The sequence below is a fragment of the Notolabrus celidotus genome, chromosome 19, assembly GCF_009762535.1.
Source record: "Notolabrus celidotus isolate fNotCel1 chromosome 19, fNotCel1.pri, whole genome shotgun sequence".
NCBI lineage: Eukaryota > Metazoa > Chordata > Actinopteri > Labriformes > Labridae > Notolabrus > Notolabrus celidotus.
The window spans coordinates 27863598-27876571 of record NC_048290.1 but is presented as its reverse complement, the minus strand read 5'-3'; the positions used below and the strand labels follow the sequence as shown (position 1 = coordinate 27876571).

General features: G+C 41.5%; 1 protein-coding gene across 3 annotated transcripts in view; it reads right to left on the bottom strand.

Annotated features, from left to right (window-relative positions):
- Window positions 1-12974, bottom strand: part of sfswap (splicing factor SWAP) — a 132207-nt gene that overhangs the window by 85730 nt on the left and 33503 nt on the right. For all 3 annotated transcript variants that reach the window (XM_034709750.1, XM_034709748.1, XM_034709749.1), the window contains exons 7-10: window positions 12192-12342; window positions 2502-2757; window positions 2001-2147; window positions 1726-1819 (exon numbers count right to left, since the gene is read on the bottom strand). In XM_034709750.1, the coding sequence (XP_034565641.1) occupies window positions 1726-1819; window positions 2001-2147; window positions 2502-2757; window positions 12192-12342 (648 nt within the window). The remainder of the gene's footprint in view (window positions 1-1725; window positions 1820-2000; window positions 2148-2501; window positions 2758-12191; window positions 12343-12974) is intronic.

Here is a 12974-nt window from a genome sequence, read left to right as displayed (position 1 = left end):
TACAAACCCCCCGAGAATGAAAAAAATCCATTCTGCCCCTGTTCTGATTTCTCCACCTTTCTGTAAATGTGTGTGAAACCAGCCGTTTCAGACTTCAGTGTTTTTGTTACGTCACAACAATATCCGGTCTGTCACGGAGTCAGAGCTCGGAGCTTGTTCAGCCCATAGACTGTATAAAACACAACTCAACCCCTCCTCCGTTTTTCATTCCCTGCACACATGTGTGCTAACAAGGAGCTTAGGAGGAAGGCATGCTAGTTGTAGGCTGTCTTAATAAACACAAAGGTCAGTTTTACTCCCCACGTCTGCAGATTTGAAGATCTAGTGGATGATTTTTATTTATCATGGATAAGTGCTAGCGCTAATTAGCATAGCCACATAGCTACATGTTCATAGCTGTAGCTGTGTACCAAGACACACGTCGACATACTGACAAATGAAACAACAAGAAACACTAAATCTGTGACCAATCCTTCAGAAAGGTCCTGCTGCCTTTCTGGCAGAGGTCGGTTTTACTCCCCACGTCTGCAGATTTGAAGATCTAGTGGATGACTTTTATTTATCATGGATAAGTGCTAGCACTAGTTAGCATAGCCACATAGCTACATGCTCGTAGCTGTGTACCAAGACACACGTCGACATACTGATAAATTAAACAACAAGAAACACTAAATCTGTGACCAATCCTTCAGAAAGGTCCTGCTACAGGCGCCTCTCCATCAGGATCAGATTCTGGATCAGATTCAGAGGGTTGGGGACCTCTTAGACCAATATATATTGATGAAAAAAGTGTGATATGTCACCTTTAATAATATTTGCTTCAATCACTGAATAAAGCCTGCCTCTATTAGGGACAAGAGTCGGGAGCTTTAATTGCTCGCACAAGTCTTTTTCAGCACCAAAGACTGTTCAGCACTCACTCAGCGCATTGCGCACAGAGAGGGGATGGGGGGCGAGCGAGTGAGAGGTCTTCAAAGTGTTACGGTAAAGACCATTAGGTCATTTACTTGTTTTGTAATGTGTAGGTATGTTTTAGGCATGTTATATCTTAAATAAAAATACATACACAAGTAGTTATGTCTCCTTGTATTAGTTTGTCCACCTGTGATTGACATAATGTGCAAATATAGATATTCGAATGGTTCGAACCTATGGGGGTTTTTTAGAGCGAATATTCAAACGTCATTTTGGAGCAATTTAGACAGCCCTACTCTCCATACACCTTTTTTTCGCATTTCCCCTGCATATTTTGCAAATACATGACCGCTCTAAAAAACATGTTTAAGTAGAGCTTTTAATAGAATATGAAAATTGAAATTTGTTTGGATGGTTATGGTGACGTTTTTTCTTCCTTTGCCTGAACAATAAATTCCTAATCACGTTTAAATCCTTAGATCCAAACCAGCCTGTAAAAGTACCCTTCATCAGTGTACATAACAGCTACAGTGTTTATCCTATGGCAGGTGGCAAAACTTTATGAACCTATTCAGGGTTTCATAAAGGAGCTTTTAATGGTTCACTTGCAGCTGTCTTCAGTATATGGCTGTAGTGTCACCCTATATGTTAGCATTCATTAACAGGGAACTGTGAGTACCTTTGCCAAATTGCAATGTGGCAGTTGGATATGTTAACTAGAGCACAAAGCTGCAGGGCAGCTCTGAGATTCTTCTGCACAAGGACAGCACACACACACAGACACAGACAAAGTATATATGAGTACAATACCTCTGGAAATCCTTTTCCTCCCTTGTTCATGAAGTAATTCTTCTTAAACTCGTAATAGGTGTTGTATTGATGCCAAGACTGCAGAAAGTCGAATCTATACCAGGCAGAGAGAGGAGGACAAACTGTATGAGATGAAAGGTGAGCACTCATAAAAGATGAGCCAGAGGATGATGAAGAGAGGCTCAGCAGTATCTGGAGGGAAAATTTACTGATAAGAGTTCCTTAAACCAAGCCCTGACAGGGGCAATGGATTTATTTCTTGTGAGAACACTTACCGTGGATCATTCTTGGCACGGACACTGGCCTCAAACTTAAGCCCGTTCCTAGCGACATACTCGGCCAGCTTGTCTATGACTGGCTGGATGTCTGGCGGTGGGGGAATGATGGCTGCTGGTGCGGAAGCTTGAGGTTCGGCTTTCAGGCTGTTGTGGGGAGAAATAGAGGGCGGTGAGAGAAATGCTTTGTTGTGCTTTTTTCCTACTTCTTGGTCAGAATGCTCGATCAAATTACAGCTTTCATTTAAGAGACTGATTACTCAAACCACTCTCTTAAAGCAAATACCACTAATTACAGTTTTTAGTAAATGAAACTGTGACAAATCTAAGTACAAATCAATGTCAGTCTTATAAAGGCTCTCTTTAAAACTGCTTCGTCAATTTCTTTTCATTCAAAGGTTCGTAGGAATGCATTTTTGTTGACAAGTTCTAAGAATTCAAGATACCTGCAACAAAAACTTAGTAAACAAACCTTAAACGGGAATGTCAATTACTTCTTACCTGCTTTCTACTACCACAGCAGGAGCAGCAGGGCTGCTGACCTGAGCAGGGGCAGTAGCTGCTGGTGCCGTTGCTACACTTTCAGGTGGGGTGGATGCAGACGCAGCTCCTACATTAGGCAAAGCAGCAGAAGATGCCGGGGTCGCTGTAACAGCTGAGGGCATAGTGTTATAATAGGAGGTGGCTTCTATCCCAGGGGGAGGTGGAGCTAAGCAGAATGTCCCATCAGGGAGCATGTAGTACCCGTAATACATGGCTGTTGGAAAGAAAGGAGAAGAAAATCAGAACATGGAAACTCTCTTCAGGTTTGCACCAATTCTGCTAAAATAAAAAATCACGTCTATCTCCAAAGGCATGGAGGCAGGAGGTCTGGGATGGGAAGCATGAATACACAATGTATGTTTTGAGTTATATTGGAACAATGGCAGCTGATTAGAATTACAAGGCCTGGTAAAAAGCAGCTCTTTTGATAGCAATCTTTCTCTTTATAAGTCAAGGAAAATTTTGTCTGCAACAAAAATTGGAAGGTGACTAACTTGAGCCAGATCTTTGGGAATAAGGATGACAAAAATGCCACATGTATGTATATCACTACGTTGAATTTAGATATCAAGAACACACAAATGAAACCCTTTAAGAAATCCAGCAACATCCCCAAATGACCCATTGAAATTTTTACACCAGACTGCTAGGTCTAGTCTGGATTTTTTTTTTCAACAATATATTTATTGTTTTATGACAAGACAAATACTAATGGTACAATTGACATACAATACACATTATACCAACAACATAATCCCTCCAAATAAATAAATGAAAATGAGTAAAATACAATAGAATAATAAATGAATAATAAAATAAATAAAAAAAAAATAAATAAAAAGCAGGGCAAAAAAATAAACAACAGTAATTAAATAAAATAAGATATACACAACACAGCACCACTTTTTAATCAATTCACTCTGAACGTCTGAGAAACTCAATTAAAGGTGACCAAATTTCTTGAAAATCTCCCCCCTTTCCCCTGACAATATAAGTAAGTCGTTCCAATACAATGCATGATGCCATCTCCTTCACCCACATATGCATTGAGGGCACATCAACTTTCCTCCAGTATAAAGATATCAACCTCCTGGCCTGCAGGAGTCCAAAGTCGATGAGTTTTAGTTGTCTTGAGGTAAACGTGCAGTTCTCTGGGTGTATACCCAACACACACACATCCTTGCTTGAAAAGGCCCACTCACTCCAGCGATCTTAGATAAAGTTTGTACGACTGACTTCCAGTAATTCTGTAGTTTTGGACAGTCCCAGACACAGTGAAACGGAGTACCCTGTCCTTCCAAACATTTACTACAGGTATCTGGGATGTTGGGTGACCAACGATTCAATTTGACTTGGGTAATATAAGTTCTCATCAACCATTTATATTGTAGGAGTTTCATCCTTGTATTAATTGATTGTTTTTGAGCCTTTAAACATGCCGTTTCCCAATCCGCCTCATGTATATCCTCCTGGAGGTCAGATCTCCACGCATCCAGCCTATCAGTGGTGGTTTCCTTATCATGTGCTACAAGAGCTGTATAAAATAAAGAAATTTGACCTCTCCCCTCTAGATTTTGGAGTGTAAGATTCTCCAAACAAGATAATAGCGGTTGAGATACAATATGTTCATGTTTTGACATTATAAAATGTTTTACTTGTAAATATTTAAAGAAATGCTTCTTTGGAATGTCATATGTTTGACATAATTGATCAAATGTAAGAAGGTGGCCATCCTTATAAAGGTCTTCTACCTTCTGTACACCTTTATCTGCCCAGATTTTAAAACCTCCATCTGCTCTCCCTGCCTTGAAACATGCATTGCCCCATATAGGAGGTCTAGTCTGGATTAATCAAGCCACAGGGGAACTTACTTTCATGTTGTCTGTTAATTGGGATGCTGACCTAAAGAAACAGTGGCCACGAGTTTGGTTGATGCAGGTCTGTTTTCTATCTCTCCATATACGGATTGTGCATATAAATGTTGTCTCTGTCTGTGCAGAACTAGACTTTGATATGAGAAGTGTTCATATTTCTATTCAATTCATCCAACACTAGCTCTTTAAAGAGGGAATAATTCCATCTTTTTTTTTGTCTCTCAACACCAACCCAGGGTTTCCACTCTTTTCCAGAGATCATTTTCCAGGACATTTCCAGGACATTTTCAGTGATGATCAAGCTGGTATGACAGTCTAAATTTAGTTCCTAATTTAGTTCCTAAATAGTCTAATATGTTCCTCTCAGTGGAAGTCTACATTGAAAGACGTGCAGTCTATGGCTATCCATGAAATCATCTCTTACATGCTTAAAAATTATGGCAAATTAATTATAGAACAATGCAACCACAGATGTACAGCACTTCACTTTATTAGTGCAACCAAGTTACAATGATGGGCAACTCTTATCTCAGCTTTCTCTTCTCTCAAAAAATATTAAATTAGCTAAGTAAAAAAAAAAGAGCCAGCAAAGGACTCTGGAAGCTGCCTTACTGAAATAAATAATAATAATAATAATCAGACGATCAGAGCATAAATTGACCTAAATAGATCTGAATGTCAAAAATGGCCACAAATGTTGAATGGGGATGTTTTTTTTTTAACTTTGTCAGGTCGCACGCAGTCATGTTGGAATAATTTTCCAGGACAATCTGTGATTTTCCAGGACATTTTACTTTTTCTCCCATTTTCCAGGTGTTTTCCAGTACTGGAAAACTGGTCAACTGTTTTCCAGGTTTTCAAGGACGCGTGGGAACCCTGCCAACCCTATTCTCGTTTCTCAAGTTGTCAGCCTGACTGTAAACAATGTTATTGCAGAGCAACAAAGTCCGAGATCAAGAATTGCTGGCTGTACCAGAAACCCCAAAAAGTTGGCCCTGACTCTCGAGGCTCTATCATTGCTCATATCATCACTTCACTGGCTCCCAGTCCATTTTAAAATTGATTTTAAAATGATGGTGTTAACTTTTAAAGCTCCAGAATACATTGCTGACCTCCTGACCCCCTATTAAACCTTCATGTAACCTCAGATCATCCAGTAAGTCATTACTAACTATTCCACGCTCAAAACAAAAAAACAAAGGCAATGGATCTTTTTCTGTTCGGGCCCCTAGGCTGTGGAATCCCCTGCCAGGGGATATCCAGGAAGCTGTCGTCTTTTAAGTCACTTCTAAAAACTCACTATTTTAGACGTGCTTTTTATTGATTTGATGCTTCATAGCTCTGATGCTTGTTTTAATACTTCTGTTCTGTTGGATAATAATATGGTCTTAATTGCTGCCTACTGCCTTTGTAATTGCTTGTAATGTGCTTTGTAATTTGTTTTGAAAAGTGCTTTATAAACAAAATTATTATCATTACCAGACAAGGTTAACCAGACTGGGTCCCAAGATTGATGTTGGTGAAAGGAAAGTGTCATGGGTGTTTAACCTCAGCACTTTGTTGGGGCGTTTGTCTCTAGAGCTAACATTTGTGACGGGCCAAGTGCGTTTTATGAATGAATCTGTGGTAGTGTCTCTGAATGTGTGTGTGCGTGTGCATGTGTGTGTAAGTGCGCTCCTCCCCCAGGTCCTGCAAGCCGCAAGGTGATTGATAAACGAGCGGAACCTGCCCGCCAATCGACAGAGAGCCCTCTGAACTGGGCAAAAAGGCTTTTAAATTTTCAGCCCCGTTTACCTGGAATGATGTGCAGAAGGACTTGAACTTGACACATCTTGTAACTCTGGGGGAATTCAAGTCACTCATAAAAGACAGAGAAACAAGCTCCATTGGATCTTGTGATTGCACTGTGTAATCATGTGAAACTGTGACCGTATTCTATTTGTGTTGTTTTGTGTGCTTGTGTGTTGTAACCTATTTTGTGCTGCCGTCTTGGCCAGGTCACTCTTGAAAAAGAGGTTTTAAATCTCAATGAGTCTCTAACCTGGTTAAATAAAGAAAGACAGAAAGACAGAAAGACAGAAAGATTAAAGTGCAGGCCAGTTGGACGGACGGGGAGAAGATCAGACACTTGCTCCGTGCCTTCTATGTTGTTAGAGTTGTTAGTCTGTTAGAATCATTAGCGTGTTAGAATTGTTTGTTAGAATTGGTAGAGTGAAACGTGTTTATTCTTGTACAGAGGCACTAGACCTGACCGGGGCCAGGGTTTAGCTTTCGGTTACCCATACATTTCAAGATTTTCTTTGTTAGTTTCACTAGGGTGAACGCACGTATGTTGTTTGGTTTTACAGGTAAGCTAGGTAGGTTATTGTTTTGTTTAAAAGTGACATATCACGCTTTTTTCATCAAAATATATTGTTCTAAGAGGTCTGACAGACCATCAGAACGGTCTGTTTTCTCTCTGACCACGCCCCCTCAGGAAGTGGATGTGCCTCGGCTCTCCAGCACATTGATCTAATGTTTACATGTTGGCTGAATATACACGGCTGCTCAGAGATCACGTTACTTCAACCCTCTGAATCTGATCCAGAATCTGATCCTGATGGAGAGGCGCCTGTAGCAGGACCTTTCTGAACCATTGGTCACAGATTTAGTGTTTCTTGTTGTTTTATTTATCAGTATGTAGACGTGTGTCCTGGTACAGCTACAAACATGTAGCTATGTGGCTATGCCAACTAGCGCTAGCACTTATCCATGAAAAATAAAAATCATCCACTAGATCTTCAAATCTGCAGACGTGGGGAGTAAAACCAACCTCTACCAGAAAGGCAGCAGGACCTTTCTGAAGGATTGGTCACAGATTTAGTGTTTCTTGTTGTTTTATTTGTCAGTATGTCGACGTGTGTCTTGGTACACAGCTGCAGCTACGAACATGTAGCTATGTGGCTATGCCAACTAGCGCTAGCACTTATCCATGATAAATAAAAGTCATCCACTAGATCTTCAAATCTGCAGACGTGGGGAGTAAAACCAACCTCTACCAGAAAGGCAGCAGGACCTTTTCTGAAGGATTGGTCACAGATTTAGTGTTTCTTGTTGTTTTATTTGTCAGTATGTCGACGTGTGTCTTGGTACACAGCTGCAGCTACGAACATGTAGCTATGTGGCTATGCTAACTAGCTCTAGCACTTTGTCATGATAAATAAAAATCATCCACTAGATCTTCAAATCTGCAGACGTGGGGAGTAAAACCGACCTTTGTGTTTATTAAGACAGCCTACAACTAGCATGCCTCCCTCCTAAGCTCCTTGTTAGCACACATTTGTGCAGGTAATGAAAAACGGAGGAGGGGTTGAGTTGTATTTTATACAGTCTATGGGCTGAACAAGCTCCGAGCTCTGACTCCGTGACAGACCGGATATTGTTGTTACGTAACAAAAACACTGAAAACTGAAACGGCTGGTTTCACACACATTTACAGAAAGGTGGAGAAATCAGAACAGGGGCAGAATGGATTTTTGTCATTTTCGGGGGGTTTGTAGACATGCCAGGGACACATATTTCAGGTAGAGAACCATTAAAAAGTAGATTTTGCATAATATGTCACCTTTAATTTCGAAAAGGCAGATAACCATGGCTATGGGTTAGAGTCCTCTTTTGGTTTTACTATTTTATTCCTTTGGGCAGCACTCACTGGTCCTTTTTCAGTTCCCTCATTTTTGTCACATGCTCAATTTGCCTACTTCTTTTGTAATAAATAACTTTGTTTACCCTTAACATCTGGGTTTATGATACTTCCCTTTCCCCTCATGAGCTGGGTTGTAACAACATTGCACAGAGATTTTTGGATGAATCCTCCTTTTCATTGTAAAGCCATGTTTTTTATGAAACACTCATTAAGTGGTGTATACGGTAACCATTTTAAACAGCTAGAGGAACAAACTATAGATCCAAATGTAACCTCTGTGTAAAGGGTTGATACTTGTCAGTGTTTATCACATTATTGCAAAGAGAGTGAGGAAGAGAACGGGGCAATTCAGGGACAGGGACAAAATAAATTGTCAGTGTCAAAGTGGAGACAGTGTCATATTAACACATTAGTCACTGAGCTGGTTGACTTTGATGACACATCCAATTTTCACCAGACAGGAAAATGGAAAACCAACGCACAGGCTTTCATTTCCAAACTTGTTGTGATGTGTTACAGCTGATGTAAAGATTTGAGATGTGTACATGGAAGGCTACGAAGGAAAGTCAGTGCAAGGGTTGGTCGGCTAGACGGATGATGGGATCACCTACATCTTTCATCTCTCCAAACTTGGGCTGTTTGAGGTGATCTGATTGTGTTACCTGTCCATTCTCTGTTTGAACACAAAAAGTTGGGAGGAAATCTGACATAAAAGCTGTGTGTCTACCCATATAAGGCCAAACAGGATCGTTTGACAGACATGTGAAGGCCTCTCAATGCTACACGTATAGGCAAATTAAGAGCCTCTGTTTGCAGAAACAATGCATATTCAACGGCAATTCACAGCTGGGTCATCCACAAACAATTTCCGTATGTCAACAGCAGAAAAGACCGGTCAAAGGACAGCCTCTGCAGCCGTCTCAGGGACGGATAAATTGCAATAATGGACAAGTAAATGCTCACAGGTCAGCCGGGCCAATGACCATGGGTTTATTCAAGCAACTAATTCAAGGGGGGGACAGAGGCAAACATGGTGAAGCTACTGAAGTGATGAATAAAGTGCTGTGTGGGTGGATGTGACTCATCATGGGTACACAAATTGCAATGCATACAGTGTGTACAGTATCCAGGATTGCCTTTGTCTCTAAAGTTAATGCTTGTTTTGTTTCATTCATTCCAAAAAAAAAGTTTTTTTTAATTCAGTTGTAAACAGTATCTTGATTTGTATTTAGGGTGACCAGCACTCTTCTAAAATCTCATTATGAAGTGCTTCACAGGAATAAAACAGCATGTTCCAAATAAACACAGGGTGCTTGTGCTCTAATGAGAAGGATGTGCACTCAGTGAAGTGAAGAATCCTATTTCATGATGCCTTTATTTCAATATCTATGCTCTACTGATATGTTACATAACCTACCACATGGCCCCTAATGCCCCCCATGACCTAAGCATGAAGATAAACAGGCAGGGAGAGGCAGTACGTCATTAAGGTTATCCAATAGGCAACTACCATCACCAGTGTTTCATTAAGTTCAGCCCCCGACAATTAACCGGTAATTTAAGTCTGACCTAAAGAAGAACCCAGCTGAAGTATAAAATGTGGGCCCACATTGCCACCGCAGCAGCACGTCTGGTCTTCAACCAGCCTAAGACAGCTCATGTCACTCCCCTGCTCATTTCGCTACACTGGCTTCCAGTTGCAGCTCGCATCAGATACAAAACTCTAATCATGACTTACAAAGCAGTCACCAAAACCGCTCCAGTTTACCTGGAACCCCTCATCCAGGTCTACTGCCCTTCTCGCCCGCTACGCTCAGCCTCTGAAAAGCGCCTAGTGCTTCCAGCACACAAGGCCTCAAAATCACTAGCTCAAATCTTCTCTTCTGTTGTCCCTAAATGGTGGAATGAATTGTCTAACTCCATTTGATCTGCAGAGTCCCTCTCTACTTTCAAAAGACAGCTAAAGACCCAGCTCTTTAAGAAGCACTATGCACTTAGCTAGACTGTTCTCCACTGTTGTCCCCAGTGGCAGATCATGTCTTCCAGCTACAGTTGACTCACACTGTCCTGCTCTACTCTGGGAATCTGTGTTCAGTTCTTGAGGGACCCAGCACTTGGTACTTTGGTCATTATTGTGGTGATGTTAATTGTTGATGATGATAATGGAAGGTCCTAAATGGTTTGGTTGCTTCATTGTAGATGTTCCTTATTTAAAAGAAAAAAAAAATCCTTATTTACTTTTGTGCACTGCCTTTACACTGCTTGGCAGTACCTGCACCAAAATTGACTTAAAGCACTTTGTTCCTCTTACTGATCTTGTTTCATCTTGTCTAGATCTTTGCTTGTGTTGTTCTTGTTCTCGTATGTACGTCGCTTTGGATAAAAGCGTCTGCTCAATGACATTGTAACATTGTAACACTTAAAACTAGGGTTGGTAGTCACAGAAAACTAGCATGAGTTTGAATGTAGCATGTCCTCAGGACTCCGTCTAACCCCTCCCCCACTCCCCTCAGAGCTCCTCCAGAACGACGCCCCCGCTCACATGCACTGATTCAAAAAGCGGTCCTCAGCACATGGTTTGTGTTTTGCACTATGTCAACTCATGTCTCAGTCAGCGGTAAGAAAACACCAAAACATTCTCATAGTGAAACTTAAAAACACAAACAAACATGAAATGTACGCTCTGCAGGAGGCGGGCAGAACGGCAGGACGGGATTTGATTGGTTTCATCATTTGGCTCCTGATGGCAGGGATTGGTTGGTGTTTTCCCAGGTTTACTCCGGCTGGAGATAGCAGCTTTTTTTAACCTCTTTTTGAAGAACACATTATGTATTGTGTTCCGTTGCTTAGCGCCGCTCAAGTGGCTGCTTGTTGCAGCAGCTTTCTCTTCGTTGTATTTTTTTTACTCTTTTTTCATATGTTTAGTTCTCTTTGTATTTGGAGCCTGTCATGACTTTTAATGACTCATTTGTTGGCCATGGACAACAAACTGGCTACGTTTGCAGTGGTGTTTTTACTGTTTTTGTTCCTGTGTGTGTACGGAGATCCTACGTGTAACCATGGTCGCATTGTTTACATACGAGATCAGCATGTCGATGCTAAACGATGCTGGGCCCGATGTTCCCTGTGAGCTGAGGAGAAGGAGGCAAGGATGATGTGCTGGTACTGAGGTGCAAGCTAAAAAAGACGACATCGTTATGAGGAATGTGAGATCTGTCTACGATAAGGTGGACGAGCTAACCCAGCACCAGAGTAGCATCATGCTAACAGAGCTAACACCGGACACGAAGGCCACATTGGAAGGATGTCACCTGCTGTGGGCGGACAGGATACAGGAGAGCAAGACTGAACACACTGGTGAAGAAGGCCAGCTCAGTCCTGGACCCTGTGGAGGTGGTGGCTGACAGGAGGATTATGGCCAAGCTGTCGTCTCTGATGGACATTTCTTTCCTATATATATTCTTGTTGAAATTCTTGTACTGTACACCTTCTTGTTTGCTGCTGTAACTCCATGAATTTCCCCTTTGAGGGACGAATAAAGGAGTATCTTATCTTACCTTATTGATTGCCATCAAGACAGAAAGATAATTTTAACCAGTATAACAAAAAGTGTATCTAAATCTGACTACCAACCCCTTTTGGTGTGCCCAAGAACACGGGAAAAATCAACATTACTTTTACTTAAAGTGATTGAAAGTTCCTTGGCATCAATACCAGACTAGGGTCAGCATAAAGTATTAAGGAGCTGTATTGAGCGACCAGTAGTGACGAAATGCCGAAAGCACAAAGCGGTCCACAAGGAGGAAGCTAAATGCCAGGTTTTTGTGGTAAACAAAGCTCTCAGGAAAAAAACAGTTGGAGCAAAAGGCAGGGAGGCTTTTTTTTAATAAATAAAACCATTACTGTGCTCAGTGGTAGAGAAACAAGCTACAAACTACCAGGCCCCGGGGGGGGGGGGAATGGAGGGAGATGAAAAAGTAAAGACAGAACAAAATAAGGCACACCAGACCTGACGTGTGATGAACACTAAAATAGTCCTTATGAATTACACATGACTTCTGTTCTAAGAGAAAGAAAGGCTTTACTCACGGTCTGCACTGTACTGCACTTGAGTAGTGGGTGCAGGAGGTTCTGCCACTTCCTCTGGTTTGGGTTCCACTACTGCAGTGCCGTTTCTCTCCATTTTGGCTTTTCGTACAAGTGCTGCCAGAGGATGGTCTGGGTCTAATACCTTCAGAGGCTGCAAAATAATGAGGGTAGTTTGGTGAAAACAATACATGGCACCACTGTTAGTCTTTGTGAGGGAATGCGTATGAAATGGAGAGAGCGTCACTTGCGCATATTAGGGATACAGAATCATTTTACAGTATAATTTAACACGTAGAGCTCTCTGAGGTCAAAAACATAACATGGGGACAATATTTAAAGGTGACATATCACGCTTTTTTCATCAATATATATTGGTCTAAGAGGTCCCCAAAACATGTCTTTAAAGTTTATGCTCAAAAAAACACTTTGAAATCAGATTTTGGCATGCATGAAAAGCCCTCTTCTTCAGCAGTCCTCAGAACACTCTGTTTTCTCTCTGACCACGCCCCCTCAGGAAGTGGATGTGCCCTCGGCTCTCCGGCACATTGATCTAATGTTAACATGTTGGCTGAATATACACGGCTGCTCAGAGATCACGTTACTTCAACCCTCTGAATCTGATCCAGAATCTGATCCTGACGGAGAGGCGCCTGCAGCAGGACCTTTCTGAACCATTGGTCACTGATTCTGTGTTTCTTGTTGTTTTATTTATCAGTATGTAGACGTGTGTCTTGGTACACAGCTACCAACATGTAGCTATGTGGCTATGCTAACTAGCGCTAG